The sequence below is a fragment of the Drosophila virilis genome, chromosome 5 (genome assembly GCF_030788295.1).
Source record: "Drosophila virilis strain 15010-1051.87 chromosome 5, Dvir_AGI_RSII-ME, whole genome shotgun sequence".
Classification (NCBI taxonomy): domain Eukaryota; kingdom Metazoa; phylum Arthropoda; class Insecta; order Diptera; family Drosophilidae; genus Drosophila; species Drosophila virilis.
Window position 1 is genome coordinate 6,754,732 of NC_091547.1, and position 18,538 is coordinate 6,773,269.

Sequence of the window (18,538 nt, forward strand, 5' to 3'; positions counted from 1 at the left end):
ACACATGAGCGCTGGCTCTGGGCTGGCTCTGGTTTGGCATCGAAGCAGGGCCGGCCAAGATTTGGGTGCAAGTTTTTCTAAAATAACAGACTCGATACAGCCACAGGGTATAGAACCGCCAACACCAAACTAATAAACAGTCCGGGCTAAGCTCGACTTGGAGTTAGCCTGGATCGTCGCAATTTTGTCAAAAGTAGTAGCTAGATTATTACTCAAATTTAAGCTCAGGAATTGCCTAAAATAATTGACAAAATTGTAAAAAATTAATATTTTGTATTTACAATTTTAAAACCTTTAATGATAAGCCTTTAAATAACGAAAATTATTTGATTTATTCTGAAATCTTAATTATTCCATTTAACAATCAATTTCAAGAGTTCTCTTCTTTTACTCTATTTTCAATGTTCAACTTCGAATAAGTTACGAATATACTCAAAGATCTGGTATACCCAATTTGAGCATTACTTAAAAAACTTGCTTAAAAAGAAAAGTTTGCTTTTGTGTAACTTTTGCGTTGTGTTGTGTTTTAATAGGAACAAACTTGGTTTCTGCCAATTTATTTGTTCCTTTGTTTTGCCAAATGCTGCTCTGTATTCGCTTCTCCACATCTATATAAATATATGTATATATACATAGAGTATATATATTCCTTGGCCCTAACACCTTTGTGGGATAAGCTGAAATGCATTCATGTGTGGGCAAGGCTGTTGTCGGGGTTTTTGATAGCTACATATATTGTATAATCCGTGGCCGTGCCATAAATTTTAAAATTGTTTTATTGCGCCTAATTTGGGCAGAACAAAAGGGTACGCTCGTCCATTGATTGTTGACTCACATTGATTCATGTATTTTATATTTGGCTAATGCATTCACGAGCTTTACGCTTGAATAAAACGATTTTCGGTTCGAGTGTTTTGGTCTTTAATCTTAAATGTGCTGATTTTGCGATTTGCGTAACTTGTTTTTCGCGTTTTCAAAAAACACAGCCATAAATAAGAAAAACTTTACTGCACTTGCGTTCAAGTCAAGTAAGTCAGGCTCCTCTACTTGTATTGATAGAATGAAAACTTTCGCAGAGCCTTGAAAATTTTCTATTGAAGATTATATACTACAATTGTTTCCTTTCGCTGTCTCTGCAACTGATTTTCTACTTACGTCTGAGGTATTTTTTGCCTTTCTTTTGCTCTTTTTCACTTCACTTTCCAGTTTTCCTCGAACGGGGTCAAAGCGAGTAGCCAGCAGCTGGGAGCTGGGAGCTGCCTGCCTCAAGCAGTTATATGACAGTCGACTTAAGGATTACTTTGCAATTGCTTAAAAAAACACTTTTCATCTTCCAAATCCTTTTACTATTAAGCCTTAATTAAATAAATTTCAAAGTTCCCCAAGTAAGTGAATTGGTATAAATGATAAATTTGTTTCATAATGTAGTTTAAATTTCTTTAACCCAAACATACTTACTATGCTACATGTGAGCAAATTCTTTTATTTATTATCCTATATATATTACAGAAAACTATCGCATATTAGACTTATGTATGTCTCCTCTTACGTAGCATACAAATAATATTTAGTTCAGAGTCTTGTTTACGTTTGAATGTAATTAAGTCATGTGCTCGGTGTCAATATCAACTAGAAATTAATAAGAAAATTCCAAGAGCCTCGGCAAGCGCAATTCAATCAAAATATATCTTCGTCTGTCTGTCTGTCTGTAGTTCAAGTCCTCAGAGAAAAATAAATAAAGACTCTGCGAAGAGGAGCGAGCGAGATGTGCAGAGGAGAAGCCGTGAGTCAACTGGACAGCATGCTGTCCATGCCACACACGAAGCTGTAAGAAAAATGTTGCATGCCACTTGGATATTTAATGGCGTTTGGTACAAACACAAATACAAATATAAATGCGCACAAGTGCAAATACAAAGCCATAAGTATACGTGAGAAATCAAAAATGTTGCGATAAGCGCAAGGACTAGCCATGTCCTTTGGCTCGCCTTCAGCTCAGCGACTGCGAATCGAAAGCCAAGTGCTCGGCAGGCATTCGAGAGTGCGAGAGCACTGCAGGATTATCGAGCACGTACACAAAATCGAATCGAATCGAATCACATCGCACCGAATCGAGTCGAGTCGAGTCGAGTCGAGTCGAAAAACTTCAAATTTAGATTGAAGTGCCTCGCGCCGAATGGCAACAACAGAAAAAATGACGCAAGCTGGCTAAGCTTCACCTTGTTAGCGGCTTGTTTGCTTTTCAATTTTCGGTCTGAAGCCGAAAACGGCAATAAATCCTGTCCCAAGTGGGCGCACAAAGTACCACTAGCATCCTTCACTGGCGCGTCAACTGCAAGTGCAGCTGAAGTGCTCTAGGAGCGCTACATACACAACCCACCATCAACCGTTCCCCCTTCGACCCCCTCCATTGAGCTGCATAAATTAAAATGTGCCACCTGGCATTGACGCCCACTTTGTTGCTCCCAAGATGGATGGATGGGCCCCAACTCAGGGTTTCCCGTGCCATCGATCCCAGCTGCTTGCAAGTACCTGCATACGCTTCGTTTTTGGGCAACTTGAGCCACAGCTGCAGTATGTACAATATTTAAAACAATTCATTAAACTTTAACGGCATTCTGAAGCAGGTTTGTGTGCTCCAACAAATTGTTCATCGATATAAATTAATAACACTAATTTATTAACCAAATTGCAAACTTTAAATTGATATGCAAAACTGAGAAAGTAAGGATATCTTCGGAGGGTCGAATATCTGATACTCTTATAGACATTTCCCTTTTGTAAATATGTTCAAATGTCATGGAAAACAGAATATGTTTTCCTATATAAGAAGCTACATTTCGACCAATCTTTCCTAAGGTAGCTATATGATATGGTAAGATTTTGCATATATTTGGGGAACTCCGTTTGGCCAAGTTATCTTGAAAAAAAAAGGCCATTCATAAGTGAACAACAATAAACTATTAAACGTCTTCGAAATGCACCCAAAATATACAGATGTATATGCAACATGCATGTTTGTTCAATCATGATGCAAAGTCATCTCGTGTTGTGCTACATTCTTTCGAGCTAATCAAACTTGAAGTTGTGGCATAGTAAAAGACGTCCTAGGACGTTGATAGAAGTGCAAAAGCTTGAGCTATCAACTATTGCAAGTACATTCCTGTGGCGAGTACATGCTCGTTATTTAAAGTTGGCATTTCGAAGACATTTCGCCAGCTCATGAATGTATGCGTTTCCATGGAATCGGAATCGGGGTAATAAAACAGTTAAGAGTGCTGCCAAAAGCCACGCGAAGTCCAACAATTTGTGGCGATTTGCTGGCTTCGCTATCGATGCCCCAGCTTTGAGGCAAACGTCCATTGAAATCAACAATTCATCCGGATGCCAAGCAGTTGGCACTATTTAAGCCGGTTGGTCTCGCGCGTAATAAATATTGCATTCTTCATTTGTATGCACAGCCACGTGTTTTTGACTTTCAGCTAGTGTTTGCTGAGAGCTGCGGTGCCGGCATAATAACCAGGACCAGAACCAGGACCAGGCCAGCACCTGGTCCAGGTCCGTCGGACCAGACACGAAATAATGTGATGCAAATTTCGTGTAATCATATGCAAAGTCGCCTGCCGCACTGCGTTGGCTGTGCGCTTCAACTAGCAGGGCTTGCAGTAGGATAAGGAGAAGGAGGAGGCGCTGAAGGATCTGGCGGAGGCGGAGCATCGTCAACGACAACGAAAGTTTATGTACTCGACAACTGGGTGATGGCAGCTCGTGCCGTCAGAGGTTCACGAGGTCAGTAAGATGTCAAGAGGTCGGTGCTGCGTGCAGACAAATATAATGAACTTATGTGTCCACATAAATATTCATTAATTTGCATCCGAGTCCCTTTATGTTTCAAGCAATACTTATAGTAGATAAGTAGATTGTCTGCACATGTGTGCAAAAAGCACAACGAATTCCTTTTTTAATATTTAGCAGCCGCTGTTGCTCTGGGCTAATGAATGGCTCAACGGGGCCAAGTTGCGATGCTTTAATCTTCCATTTGCAATTCACCGAAAATGGTTGCGCACCCATCCGAAATTTACAGCGCATCTCATTAAAATGTAATTTCTCAACTTGTTACTCAACAACTTTAGATAATGTGGGTCAGGGCCAACATCAGCAGCAATTTTGTCTTAAACGTCCGCAAAATCCAACCCTCCGTCATATGACACCTTTAAGTTGGCGAACCAACGTGCCGCAATCTGTGGCAGCCACCCTCCGGAGCCCCAGATGATTAACAAATTGTGTATGCAATCTGTTAAAATTTGTTGATTTCAATTAGGCCGCAAAGTGCAGGCGTTAAATTTTGATTAAACGAATGGCGTCAACACAATTAGGTCGGCCCTGCAGTTAATTGACATGCAGCTGAACAAACACGACCAATGCACCGACAGCACCACCTTAACCACCTGCAGCACCTGCGGCACTTGCAGCGCCAACAACTCGAACACGAAACGCTGCGGCATCGCTCGAAACCGCAACACAAATCTTTAATGGCGACTCGACCGCATATGCGATTGTGCATGTCGCACAGTGGGCCACAACAAAAGATACTAAAATTAAAATTCAAATATTTCTAAAAGATTCGAAAAAAAAAAAAAACAAGTTGTGCTTAAAACATTTGCTAGAATGTCAAAATATCTGGGCCTAAAATCGAGCGATTATAATAATACTTTTGTTATTATTATTCATGCAAAATATTAAGAAAAAAAAAAAAACAATAAGTGCAGTGTAATAGAAAATGTGTTCTACAGTAAATATTCGCTAACTGTAACTGGCATATTTCCATAGAATTTGGGCGCAAAATAATCGTCAAAAGTTGTGCAAAGCTTATATATTTGACCCAGCTTTATTTACTTTCAATTTTCGTTATTTGAAGTACATGAAAAATGGCAAACTACGCAAAAGTAAGCGGATTATTGGCGAAAAACAAAACGGAAGAAAACTTTGTTTTCTTTTAAATTTGTGCGCGGGTTGCCGACAACCTTTTGCGTACTTTAAACGCTTTCCAATATATTAAGTATACGTAGATTTTAACAAAAAATTGTTTGCTTATTTTAAAGAAGCTTTAAAGCTTTTCTTTCAGATAGATATAGACTGATGATAAATGATTGATATCTTGTATAGAATATTTAATAATTCTTAAATATTACATTTTATGAAATGTTCATATAATTCTTTGCTATTTGAGACGAACCCACCCCACGGTGCAGTGGGCGCCCGTAACAGTAGGGCAGTCAATTGGACGCTGACCGCAAAAGTGTATTGAAATTTGCGGTCAATGCAAAACAAATCCCAACTCTATTGAACGCCTGGATAAACAGGAGCATGGCGCTAAGAACGGATGAGGAGGTCGTGCGAAGGTTGTGAATCGCCGTTGAGTGAAAGCCAATTGCGAATTGTGTTTTCAATTGATTTGCTTGAAATTGCATTTGGCATTGCATTGGCATTGGCAAACAGGCCCCGAAACATTGAGAAGCAGCCATTGAGGAGCGTGCCAGAAACCGTATCCTGCCGTCGACTGTTAATCAAAGAGTAGCCCTAACAAACAGGGACCCGAAGCAATGAAAGGCCGTTAGCCAAATGCAAAAAGACGGGCATTCCTAATTTATGGGCAACATGGCATTAAGTTAATTATTTATATTGGATCCAGAACCGGCTCCCAGAATAAATGTCTTGCAGCTAGTCCATCTCGTCTTGTGTACTTTGTAACCAAAAAAAAAAAAAAACAAAACAGTGGCAAAAGGAGCCTAGCTGACTAACACTAGGAGGACAAGGACAACAAGGAGGAGGACACTTCACTCCCAAGTGTTGTTCTTTAATTTCAAAGTGATAAAAAATTAACACGACAGCGAGCGAAATTCGGTCCGCCCCAAGGGGTGTCCAAAATACACACACACACACACACACATTCGCCAAGCTCTGCGATGAGAAATGGCCTCTTATTGGTGTCTGCGACTGCCATTAGTGCGTCCGCTTTGGACGCAACGCCAAGTGTCCCGCATCCGGATCCGCACACTTGAGGTGAAAAAAAAAAAAAAAAACTGTAGGAGGAGCCGCAGTAGTCGCAGCCCGGACCGAAAGCTGGGCTGTGTTTGGGAGGGCGTGCTTTCGCTGTCAGCTCTGGAAATGATTTATATTTGTTATTAAATTTGCAGTAGCATTTAAATACTGAAGCCCTGGCATTTGATTGCCATTATTTGCCGACAGAATGAGGGCAATGGCGCACAGTCAGGGGATTTGTCGGCGGTCGTAAAGTGGCCGGCCCGAGTCCATATTGAAAAGTTGAAATCGTAGCAGTCGACCCGACTGACCCGCCCGCAATTGACAAATGGAAATTCGCAGAAATTTCGTGCTGATTTAAGGCTGCTTTTTCTTGAAGTGTAAAGAAATCTTCGGCACGGCTTTCTCATTATACATATATGTATATAAAAGACGGTAAATATGTTGCGGCCAAATATCAATCAGGCTAACAAGTTCTATGCACAGCTGCCAGCTGTTCCACAGCTCAACGGAGCTGTCATCTATCACTTGCCCTTCGTGTCAATTCGAGCCTTGCGAAGATATTCTCTGCCCAGCTCAGGCTGAAATCATGTTTATTTAGTGGATTTGTTGAATTTTCCAACTGCTAACCGAATAGATTGACCGACAGCTTGATATACTAGAGAGTGCATTTGCCCTCCAAAATTGGAAACGAAATCAATTTCAATTATGCATAATAATATAATTGAGAATTTATATGGAAATGTCGCAGTTGCACAAATTGCTCAGCTCTTCTACTGGACGTGCAGCGCACATTTGTTGCCCTTCACATATTTGCATACTAACGTTAGACCTAAATATTTTCATTTTTCTGTATATATTATTTGTATGTTTGTTCCTTTTTCCACTTGCCGGCTTCTCTTTCATATGCACACACACGCCCACACAATTTGATGCCTTTATTGCCCAGAGTATTTCACACGGGTGCTCCTTTTATTGATCCCATGGCACAGTAGCGCAAAGTAGTCCAAAAATTGAAGGTAAACAAAAGGAAATCCCCTAAGTAAGACTTGCTGTAAGTGGATGCCGTCCATTATAGGAATTGTAAAATATTTAAAGCCGAAGCTAGTTTTGTCTTGTCTTGTTATATATAGCCCAATTATGCAGCTTCTGTTATAGTCCAGTTTCTCTAATAGTCCAATTAATATTTGAAGTTTGTATACTTTTTATTCCAATTCTCTTTCATTCTGTCTATTAAACAGGCAAAGAGCCATGGGATATTTGTTATTGTTATACAAAAAGTTTAAGATTAATTGAAAAATTTAAGAATTCAAGAGAAACACAGCTCACTGTGCCAAAAAATGCCAATCGTTTTAACACGGCAATGACTTTGCGCACCATAAAATAGAACGACTTTCAGATGAATTTTCGGTGGAAGTGTTAAGAAATATGTTAAAGCAAAGCATAATCGTCTAACAAATCAAACTTATATGTTCTCTAAAGCCCTATTTTATGAGACTCAGTCAGAACCGAGCCATAAGAGCCGCAGCCCCAACTGAGCTCTATAAGCCCGTAGCAGAAATCAGGCTGCAGCACAAAATACGCACTTTTGGCCATTATTTGATTTGGCTTTTTCGTGCGGCACAAAAACACACCGGGGAAATATTAAGAGGCAAACGCAACGTAAATGGAAACTCACTATAAATGCTCTTTAATTCTCAAGTCTTAAAGTATGGGTACATTATTATGCTGCTTGTCTTCTGATTGAAACTTTGTTGAACACATTTAAGTTTCGCCTTCCACAAGATTAAAGCCCTAATCGCTTTTAAGTGTATAAACTTAATGCTCGTTTCTATGGGTTCATAAGTCATTTTACAGCTATACCAACACATCAATAATAATAATCGCATTCATAGCTGCTCACTACACATGTTTACATGACCAGCTGTCGATACACGGCCGCGGGCTGCTTCCTCGGAATATACGAAAATTGCGCGAAAAAGTTTCCCTATTGCCTTAACATGAAGCACGTGACGTCGCTTAGAAAGTTTCTTATATACTTTTTTTTTTTTATTTTTATATCTCTTCCATCAGTAGCTGCAGGCAGTTGAAAAAAAAAATGGCATCAATATGTATGCAATGTCTCAAGTTGAAATAATATCCGACAGTCATAAGTAGATCAGCCCAGGGGCAAAATGCACAAAGTTGTGCAGCTAATGGATGAAACATATATTTCTATAACAAATAGAGCTTTTGAATTGAAAAAGAATTTGCTATAGTTCTAAAGCGGCTTGAAGATGCCAATAAGAAAATTGTGGGTTCTGATTAGACTTGATGCATTACTACTTAGGTTGACCCTCGCTATATCGAAAGCGACAAAACCTTTCCATTTAACTAAATAGGAATATTCTGTTTTGTCTTACGAAAACTAATATCCTGTCTGGTAAAACCATTTCCTTTCAATCAATCCTTTTATTGTCAATGTCTTAGAAATGAGCAATAGTTCAATTAATCTTTAAGAACTTCTTAGATGCTACCAAACAACTGACACAACATTTAATCTATGGCAGCTCCCATATAGCCATGCATACTTGTTTTTGCAGAATCATTTCTAGCGTGAAATTAAGGCAAGCGAGGCGCTGCAACTGTTGGATCCATTTTCGATTGCACATGCTCATGCATATAAAGATAGGTCAAATGTCGCACAAACAAGCCAATGCTCATCCGCCAGATATTGTGCAGCGATGCTATGCTCGTAATTACCCAACCAGGAGAAGCACTTCAACATGCCATTGTTGCCAAACTGTCGTTTGACAGATTTTTGCATAGTTTCACGGCTGCCATGGCAGGCATCGTTCTGATACCGAGCCCAGACCCAGTACCAGTCACCAGGCACCTAGATTCCAGCTTAGGCTCGGTAGGCAGCCCATTCACTCATTGCCATGTGCCGACAAGCACTCACTACTCGAGGGGCTCGGCACTGGCAGCAGGACAGGAATGATGAAGGAGTAGTGGAGAGGAAACGAGGCCTGGCATTTACACAGTCGGATGATTTAGATAAACAAGACATGAGCTGTCACACAAAGCTACAAAAAAATCAAGTACTTTTGCTTCAGCTGAGAATGCGCGACTAGCAGACATCCTGTTTTAAATACAAACACGATTCGGATACCTTGTTTTGGGAAATTCATTCGGTATATATATACACCTCTACTGCCTGATCCACACGTGAGTTAAGCTCTATCATACTCATTTTAAACAATTTGACTTAATGGGGTATATAGGAATAAAAAGGCTATACGATACGCTGTTCTTAGGCCTTAACCATTATCTGATCTAACCGCATTATTAAAGATACAAGTCTTTGCCTCTTATATGACCCCTTACTCAATCTGCCTAAAGGGTATACAAAATGGAATAGGAAGCCGGAGCAACTGAGACAGAGCCAAGATAAAGTAGTAGTTATTATTACGCAGGATAAAGCAAAGAGATTAGCACAAATCTGTGATTGTGACTGCGATGGAATAGTCAGATGGCAGACAGATGTTTGTTTTTTGGCATTTTTAGAAATCGAGCTACAAAAACCGAAAATACGAGTGATTTAATTTCAGTTAATTTTGCGTTCCATTTAATTAACTCTCACATTGCCAACTTTAAGCTAGAATTGCAAAGCTTTTAGTTGGCTATTTTTGCTTTGGATTTATCACATGTTTTTTTATTTGATAGCCCACTAAACTATGGACAAGTGATATTTGGCCTTAAATAACAAAGAGCCTGTCGTATAAATAGAGCTGGCCATTAAATTTGGCGGCATTTGCAAGCCCAAAAAGACGATGTGATATTGGGTATATGCGTGGGTGTTAGCATAAAAGTATAAAATGCAGATCGTGCACTTAAAGTTGAAACAACGACAGCAAGAAGTATAAATAAGGATGCCAATTGCAGTTAGTACAAGCGTAATTATGCGTACGGGCTTGCATAGAATCATGCAGAACAGATCAAATATTTGATCTCGGAAGAAGAAGAGACAGCAGTATAAAAGGGGCTGCCTATTGGAGCAGAGTCTTAGTTGAAGCTGCGACGTGGTCGTGTGCAGTTGTTGTGTGTGTGTGTATGAGTGTGTGTGTGTGTGTGTGTACGTGCGTGCGTGCGTGTGTGTGTGTGTGTGTGTGTGTGTGGGGTGTGTGTGTGTGTGTGTGTGTGTGTGTGTGTGTGTGTGTGTGTGTGTGTGTGTGTGTGTGTGTGTGTGTGTGTGTGTGTGTGTGTGTGTGTGTGTGTGTGTGTGTGTGTGTGTGTGTGTGTGTGTGTGTGTGTGTGTGTGTGTGTGTGTGTGTGTGTGTGCGTGCGTGTGTGTGCGTGTGTGTGTGTGTGTGTGTGTGTGTTATAGTAGAAAAATATGTGAGGCAGATCATACATGTCAGATGGGAAGAAGAAGAGACGTCAGTATAAAAGGGGCTGCATATTGGAGCAGAGTCTTAGTTGATGCTGCGACGCGGTCGGGTGCAGATGGTGTGCATATGTGTGCGTGTGTGATGAGATGCGATCATGCATATAAACTTGAGAGAGGAGCCAGCCATATAAACAGAGGTGCCCACTGTAGCTGGATTTCAGTTGATGTTGCGACGTGGCCCGCTGCAGATCGTGTGTATGTGTATGTGTGTGTGCATGTCTGCTTACTTAAAAATCTGTAAGACCGATCAAGCATATAAATTTGAAAGAATTAGAGGCAGGGTATGTATGTATGTGTGTGTGCTTGTATTATATTTTAGATGCAGATCATATATGTTAGCTTAAGAGAGATGGCAGTTCATTGGACCTACCGCTACGCGGCTAGTTTATTTGTTTAAAAATCATAATATAATAAAGTATTATAGGACTGTCTTTTACGTAAAGTTGCCTTTAAGTTGAGAACATATTGTTGAAATGCAATTCATCAATCTAGAGAGAGAAGGCAACTTAAGAATTGTCAAGGATTCTTTGAACAATGATTTAAATGAGAATAAGAATTAATTTAAATGAGAATTTTAAACATTGTCTAGGTATTGACCCAGGACTAAATTAGTTCTGCGGAATTTTAAATAATTTGCTAAGTGCTTTGCTTAACTGCTGGAATTGCCAAAAAGTTCGCATTTTTCATTTACAACCTGTTGGCGAGCGGCAGTAACATGTGCTCGGCTCCGATGGCATCAAAGCACTGAGCTCCTGTCGTTTCGTATAGCTCGCAATAACCATCCCCTATGTTCTGAAGTGCCGACGCTTGTGGATGCTGTGCTCTCTTCTGCACCATTTGCCGAGTCTGCGCAATACAAAACACTGGGAACAGTTGGTTGTGCCTTCCAATATTTGTTTTGTTTGAGCAAATGCGACCAATGCAATTGAGATAATTCGCTTGATAATTAAGAGACATGGCGATCAATCTTGTCCGAGAGACAGTCACCGTCCCAACATTTCACACTGCAGCCGATTTGAAATATTTAAATCTAGAAGAGTGCAAACCAAGAGTCAACTCGTAATAATGAAATATTATGAAGCGCATAGGATATTGCATTTGGGCTTTAGCCCTTTCCTTGATTCCTGATTCCGACTGCTGTTGTTTTGGCCCCGTTTCAGGGTGTTCGCGCGGTGCGTCCGTGCGCAATTGTGGGATTAGCCTAATGAGGTGTGCTGGCCACCCAGTGGCCGTCTGATTGATGGTCGTGATTATTCAGCCTGACAGGCTTACCAGTTGTTCAGCACACTCTCCGCAATCCCGACGCACCCTAAAACCCAGCCAAGCGGCGAAACTAACTGCAAACATTGCTGCCCTGCATATTATCAGTCCAGTTGTAACCAAAATACATTTTCAGACCTGGCCAAATGTGATGCGTTGCCCCTGGCGCTGTTCGCATATGTAAAATTATCCAATTTCAAATGCATTTTGCTGCATTAGGCGGGACGGGACGAACGTGACGAGCGGTGCGGTTGCGGCGACAAATTTCCATATTTGCCACGGGGCGTCTGTGCGACGCATTCTTGGAACCCTTTTTGGCTTTGGCTCACCTGGCAAATATTACAGGTGGGATGACGTTTTCTTTTCGTGTCGGGGGAGGGTGGCTGTTATTACTGTCAGCCATTTTATGGGCGTGATGGAGGGCAAACAGCAAAACGCTCGCTCGAAGGTTCCATTAGCCAAATGTTAGATACGAGCATTTGGCAGGCGAATATTGCGTCCTAAGTGGTTGCCATTAAATTCAATGCTGTGATCAACATCTTTTGTAAAGAACAAGTTTATTCACTTAAAAATCATAAAATAGCTGAATAGAGAAAGAAGCTTCAAGTTTCTTTGGTAATGGCGCCTTGGAAACTATCTCAGTTTGAACGAACGCCAGACATAGAAATTTTTAGTCTGTATCAAAAGTACATCTTCAAGACTCCTTGAGCTAAAGACTTACCATTTTAAATAGTAGTTCTAGTATATCATAAGATATAATTTCCTTGTTTTCATTAATTCGCATATAGATTCTGTGTGTGCTTCATACTTATTGCTAAGTTCTTCCAACACAATTATTCAAAACTTTTGCATATGAAATGCTTTTGCAATGATTAAAATAAGCAACAATGAGTTATGTTTGTTAAATTCAATTTAATTTCACACAAGCTTTAATATAAGATACTTGTTCTTTAATACGAATGTTTTACTAAGTGCACTAAAACTTCAAATATTTCTTCGCAAAAACAAAATGTTAAACATTGTTTAGTCATGCCCATAAAAATACTATGCACTCGCTCTTAACCACGTACATGTATTTGTAGGCCTATCCCAATTTTTGCTGCATTTTAAATTATTGAGTTGACTGCCGCAATGTTTTGTATGTGTCTCTGTTTGTGTGTGTGGGTGTGTATCTGTGTGTGCACATTCTGGTCGTTCGCACTATCATTATTGAGGAAAACACATCATAAAATATGAACGTACATTTCCGAAGCTGACTAGAAGTTTTAATTGCTTTTCCGTATGCAACTTATGGGCATATGCAGCAGCAGCAGCAACAGCAGCAGCAACAGCAGCAGCACCCAAGTAGAATTTGAGCAAACCTCCACACGAACCCAAGTTCAACCGTCATTATTCAGCCTTATACCATTCTGGGTAGACACGTGCCAAATTCTGTTGTTGTGCATTAACGTAAGACATTCTCCCAGCTGCACAACAACACACAACTTTGGGGCTTTTGTGCATAACGAAGCCATAAAGGAGCCCTAGTTCAGGTGGAATGTCATAAAGTTGACAATGCGAAGGGCTGTCAAGATGCCCCCATTTGGTACACATACCGCAGGACGTAGGATGTGCAGCATAACAAACCAGCATAAATTATTTACATCTTAATCAAATCCGACCCAGTCCTTATTCCTGCTGTGATAACTGTGCTTGCAGGGGCAAAACTTCATTGCCAACTTGACAACTTTACTTGGAAAATTGGTTGTTAATTACTCGAACTCACGTGCATTCGCCCCTGCTCCGCTCCACCCCATCAAACTTGTAAATTATATTCATACAGAATGGCATATTAAATACACGCGTTAGCTAACCAACTCGTGTTGCATCTAATATGCTGCTGTAAATCGCCTGCAGTTCGTTTCAGTTTTCTACAAATGTAATGGTATCATTTTTCATTGAGAGCCAAAGCACGGCTGGGACTGCTGGGACGAGCAGCAGTTACTGTCATTGGCTTGGTAAGAACGCCGTAAAGAATTGAATCTTGCTTTGTTCCTGACATTTATGGAGCTGTGCTGTAGATGTACAGAATTCCATGAACACGTCGTAATCATTTGCACCAGTTGTCTTATCGCTGAAAGCTGGGTTGCTTTTACTTAAGCTATATATAACACAACCCAAACCCCTTGCCAGTCATGGCACATCAGTTTCTGTTTCAAATCTAGTCTATTTTTTTGTGTGCTGGTCTTGTCTTGTCCTCATGCCCAACTTGGCCACATTGTTGACTTGCCATAAAAACACCGAGCAGCAAAAAGAAAAAGGAAAGCAGATGCAATGCACGTGAAAGCATCAAGCGCTGCAATTTCGCAAATTGTCTTGAAATGCAAGAATGCATTTCATTCCTTTTTTTTTTTTTTTTTTTTGTGCCCAACCAACGACCACGCCCCCTGCACCTTACCATCCGCTTACACGCCCACTTATCAGCACGCACTGCTCTAGCTGCACCGCAGGCATCTGCTCGCCGGAATTATGAAAGTGGGCTGGGCCACGCTTAGCACTTGCCCAGCTTCTACAATTCACAGAGACACAAATCAAGCTGCTACGAGGTTAGTTTCAAAAGCTTTTCAATTTCTATTTAAAAACGTGCAAATAATTTGTGCATGTTTTGCTTTTGACAACTGTTTAGATCGAAAGTAAAATGTGAATTGCAGTATTGGGTTCGAGTTGGTTAGATTCAAAAACAACCATAGTCTTGGTCATATTATTTCACGCATTCCCAATCCCAGTACTGTTAGAACAGCCCTCAAATCAAGTATATTATATACGAACTAAATTAGTCACTTTGTGTGTAGGTCAGCAATTAACGTTGAAGAACGTCTGCCATGTCTAAGAGAAGCAAGAGCCTTTGCAAAAGATATAAAAGTGTCTCTGCTGCGACACAGCCCCAAAACTGGTGCCACAATGGTGAGCCACAGTTGCCTTACAACTCCAAGGATAACTTAAAGAGCTGCGCAGTTACATACAGTTGGTAGACACTGTATAACGAAAATATTCTTGGTTACAGAAAAGCAATTCCGCAAAATGCGCTTATATTGGCATAAAATATAATACGAGCAGCTATGTTCTGTGCAGGCACTCGGTAACCAAGGCCTTCTGGCCTTTTTGTTGCCCCTTTTTAATAACTGAACTCTTAATTACAATCAGTACTCTCGTCAACATCTGCTAACAACAACCACACACACACTCGCCTCATTTGTACTAGTTTTGCTTAGTTTTCGGCAATAACATGAAGCACAAATTAAGCCAAAGTCCGAATATTGCCTACATTATTGTGCATGCCTAAAGTACGAGCACTCGCATGTGAAAGACTTTATATACGCAGCACTCGCAAAATATTCACATACGCATTTAAGATAGAGATACAGTGAAAGCTTAAGTTAAGTTATACGTATAATTATTCCATCACACTTAAGGTAATTAAAGTTTGCATACTTAACTAAGTCTCTGCTATTATAGGTAATTGTCTTATTTAATATTTACTTGCTTTTTGCGTCCCCTTGCATGATATTCCAATTTAAGCGTCCTACTTCGTTGTAACCCAAATAAATATTAAAATATCATAGTCGCTATTAAATATTAAATATGTCGATGACATAGCAACTCCTGACCAACATGTGGGCTTCCCTAAATCACCCTCAACCTCTCGAAATCAATATATGTCCGAGCATTTGTCTAAAAAGGGAAATTAGTTTGATGAACAGAACTTTTCCATATTAAAGTTTTTCACGCATGTTCCGCTGGTGGCGGTGAATATTTTGAAACATTTACTAATTCTGCGAACATGATCTTACAGAAAAGCCCTTTTATCTAGCCTGTCCTTGATGCGAAGATTCTTTGTATTTTTCCTGCTTAGGTGACTGCTCTTTGCTGCGATTCCCTTAGGATACAGTTCTTTGGTATGCCATATATTTTTGTTATGTTCCGTAACCTCCAATGGATTATGTTTAATGCCGTCCAGTTTTGTACTGCGCTTCCATGATATGAACTCAGAAATTGGTTTCAATACTAAAAAATAGAGCACTTCGGCAATCGAGATCACGCTGAAACCCATAAACAATCCCATGACACCGCCAATATTAGCTGCATAGAAAAAGCGAAATGTTATTGTGCATCGATTGTAGCCGAGTCAAGTGCTTACACAAGAACTCCGTAAAGCCGATATAGACGTTCTTCATACTGCCGTAATAGGCAGATTCGCGATAGTACAAATTCATGACGGCAATATTCTCCAGCACATAGGATTTGTTCATATTGGCCACCTGTTTGTTCGCAATCCGAAAGTCGCGTTTGGCCAGGGGAAAGTATAGCGCATCGGCCGCATACGATATATCAAAGCAGCTGGGCAGGCATTCCTTTCGGCATTTCGACGACTCCGCCCGATTCTCCGGACGCTGGGCGCGACGGATGCAGATCGCATCCCTCACACTGCAGACGCTCGCATTTCTGTAAATATGCGGATAGGTGTAGGGTATGCAGTCGCAGGACTTGTACAGAAACTTGGCAATGCATTCGTTTTCACAATATTTGTGTGTGTAGATCTTGTGGTAGAGCAGCTCCTTCTCGTTCTTAAAAACACACTGACGATCGTCGCGTGATATGGAGCGAATGGTCGGCATCGCTTCTGAGCTGCTAACCTCAAGGCGAAAGTTCGTCTCGTAGCCAACGCCCAAAACAAGGCCCTCCTCCTTAACATTTGGCATTGTTATGGGATTGTGAAATAGGATCTGAAAATTACATTTAAACTGTAAACTTAATAATAGTTTGCTCGAATCTAGGTATATTTAGGTTTCTTTTTTTGTTAAACTTGACGAACGTACTGCTAAAACTCTTTGAGAATTATAAACATATTATTATATTATTCATTTGTGTACGATATGCATGCGTTAACTCATGTATTCTATTCTAAATTATGAGTTCCCTTCCCTTATTGAACCTGTTTCTTACCTGATCTATTATATATAAATCATATACAGACCTTGAAACCAATTCCGTTCGTAGAGGAGCAATAATATTCGCTCAGTTGTGCATCCAGAACTGCCGTAAAGCCCATTGTTATGCCGGTACCTATATACAATTTGTCAGTCATAATATAGTCCTAATTGTGTTGGAACACATGGAATTTACCAACGGCCGTTGTTGGATAATATAATCTTGGCAAGTCGTCCGGATATCCGGTTTCTGGGTCCCAAGCGACAGGCACGTGTCCAAGTCTTGATGTTAAGTTTCTGCCACTGTTCGAACTGAGATAAATGATTATATTGATTCATCTTGATTTAGTCAGGCCACTTACTAGGGCTTATATAAAAACTCTGAAGGCAGAAAATTGAATACACAACATAAGCCCTCATCAGTGATAATTTGGCGAAATAATTGGTCGCAATCATACTCCACGGCGCTGAACCTGCAATACCGCAGCATTTGTCCGCAGGGCTGGGAATGATTGGTGACAAAGTCGGATATTTTTAAGCTGTTGTTGGCAAAAGTAGTGGACCACATCATTGGGTCAGCATCAACAGATTCCTCAGTTTCGGCCGATTCGGGACTGCAGAGCAGTTTCAGTACATCAAACTCACTCGAACCCCTAGTTTGGATAGAAATCAACGGATGGTTATCACATATATAAATACTGGAAGCGCTCACTTCTTGTACTGCAGCACTTTGCTGCGCTGAACCTGATTCATGTTGCATATAGTTATGGCCGGGAAGGGCACCTTCAGAATCGATGTGGCATGCGGACTGATGCCAATGATAACTGGCGTGCTATTCCACTTGGCATAAATGTTCGATATCAGCTGGCAGGTCATCACGAATGCGGCCAAGAAGGCAATCAAGAAGAAGGATCTGCAACTCGCCTAGACTAGATCTCAGCTGGAGTATTGTTTAGTGTCAACTTTTACCTTTCCCAAATGCTGAGCGTTGAGTCGCCTACAAATTTGAGTCCGTGCAGTCCAGTTTCCCTTAGAAACACATTCAGGCTTTTCTTGAAACTATTTAAGAAGAATGCCAAACTCCTTTGACTCTTCTGTTTGGCCGCCATTGCGTCTATTGCGTCTGTTTGGCCACAATTCTGAGCTACTTATACTCAAGTATGCTCAAAGACATTGAAAATCCCACAGGGCGATTAAGCTTGGTAATTACTTGCTTCCAAGTAAATGGAGCTGGTTGCATAATAATTAAAGCTTATTGATTGCAAGCAATTCACCTAATTAGTTTTGTGGTTTTCGCTGCGCTCTCTAAAGGCACTAATCAGATATGCAGGACATACACTCTTCGAATGAAGCGTGTGCTAATTACTGAGAGCTTGGCTCACTTAAACTTTGTCCATTTGACATTTGACCTTTAAATGTACTCTATCTGTCATATATATAGCCAAATTGTCTGGCCAATTGTTGGCAAAATCAGATGTGCAGGACATACACTCAAGCATATATGAATTACTGAGAGCTTTGTTCACTTTATTTGACAAAGCTTTATCTCTACCTGTCATACATATATAGAACAAGATTTTATTATAAGTAGATACATTATCAATTGCTTAAAGAATGTTCGCCCCGACTTACTTATCAATTGGGGAGAGAATAGAGTAGATTCCGAAGACCTACATATCTATTATTTGTAAATTGTTAAAGACTTGTTTTATAGTTTTCCAAAAAGAATTTATTTTACAATTAAGAATTATAATTTTTTCAATAATTCAATATATAAAGCTATGGAGATTCTGACAGTCATATCAAACGATAAGCTTGGCTAACGTATGCCTTATCCATA

The 18,538-nt window shown here is 40.3% G+C and overlaps 1 protein-coding gene across 1 annotated transcript; it reads right to left on the reverse strand.

The window, feature by feature from the left end:
* Positions 1-15,154: 15,154 nt before the first annotated feature.
* On the reverse strand, positions 15,155-17,807 carry ppk12 (pickpocket 12). Its single transcript, XM_002050882.3, has 7 exons — positions 17,668-17,807; positions 17,411-17,611; positions 17,061-17,351; positions 16,895-17,010; positions 16,746-16,834; positions 15,909-16,494; positions 15,155-15,850 (listed from the first exon to the last, which is right to left on the reverse strand). Exons 1-7 carry the CDS (start codon positions 17,805-17,807, stop codon positions 15,558-15,560), a joined length of 1,716 nt encoding a protein of 571 aa, XP_002050918.1. The 3' UTR covers positions 15,155-15,557.
* Between the last annotated feature and the right edge of the window lie 731 nt (positions 17,808-18,538).

Excerpts from the sequence above, each read along its gene's own strand:
- ppk12 (XM_002050882.3), bottom strand. The coding sequence starts at position 17,807 with ATGGCGGCCAAACAGAAGAGTCAAAGGAGTTTGGCATTCTTCTTAAAT. Across the intron at positions 17,352-17,410 it reads AAAGTGCTGCAGTACAAGAA|GGGTTCGAGTGAGTTTGATG; the intron begins GTGAGCGCTTCC and ends TATCCAAACTAG. Across the intron at positions 17,011-17,060 it reads GAGTTTTTATATAAGCCCTA|TTCGAACAGTGGCAGAAACT; the intron begins GTAAGTGGCCTG and ends CATTTATCTCAG.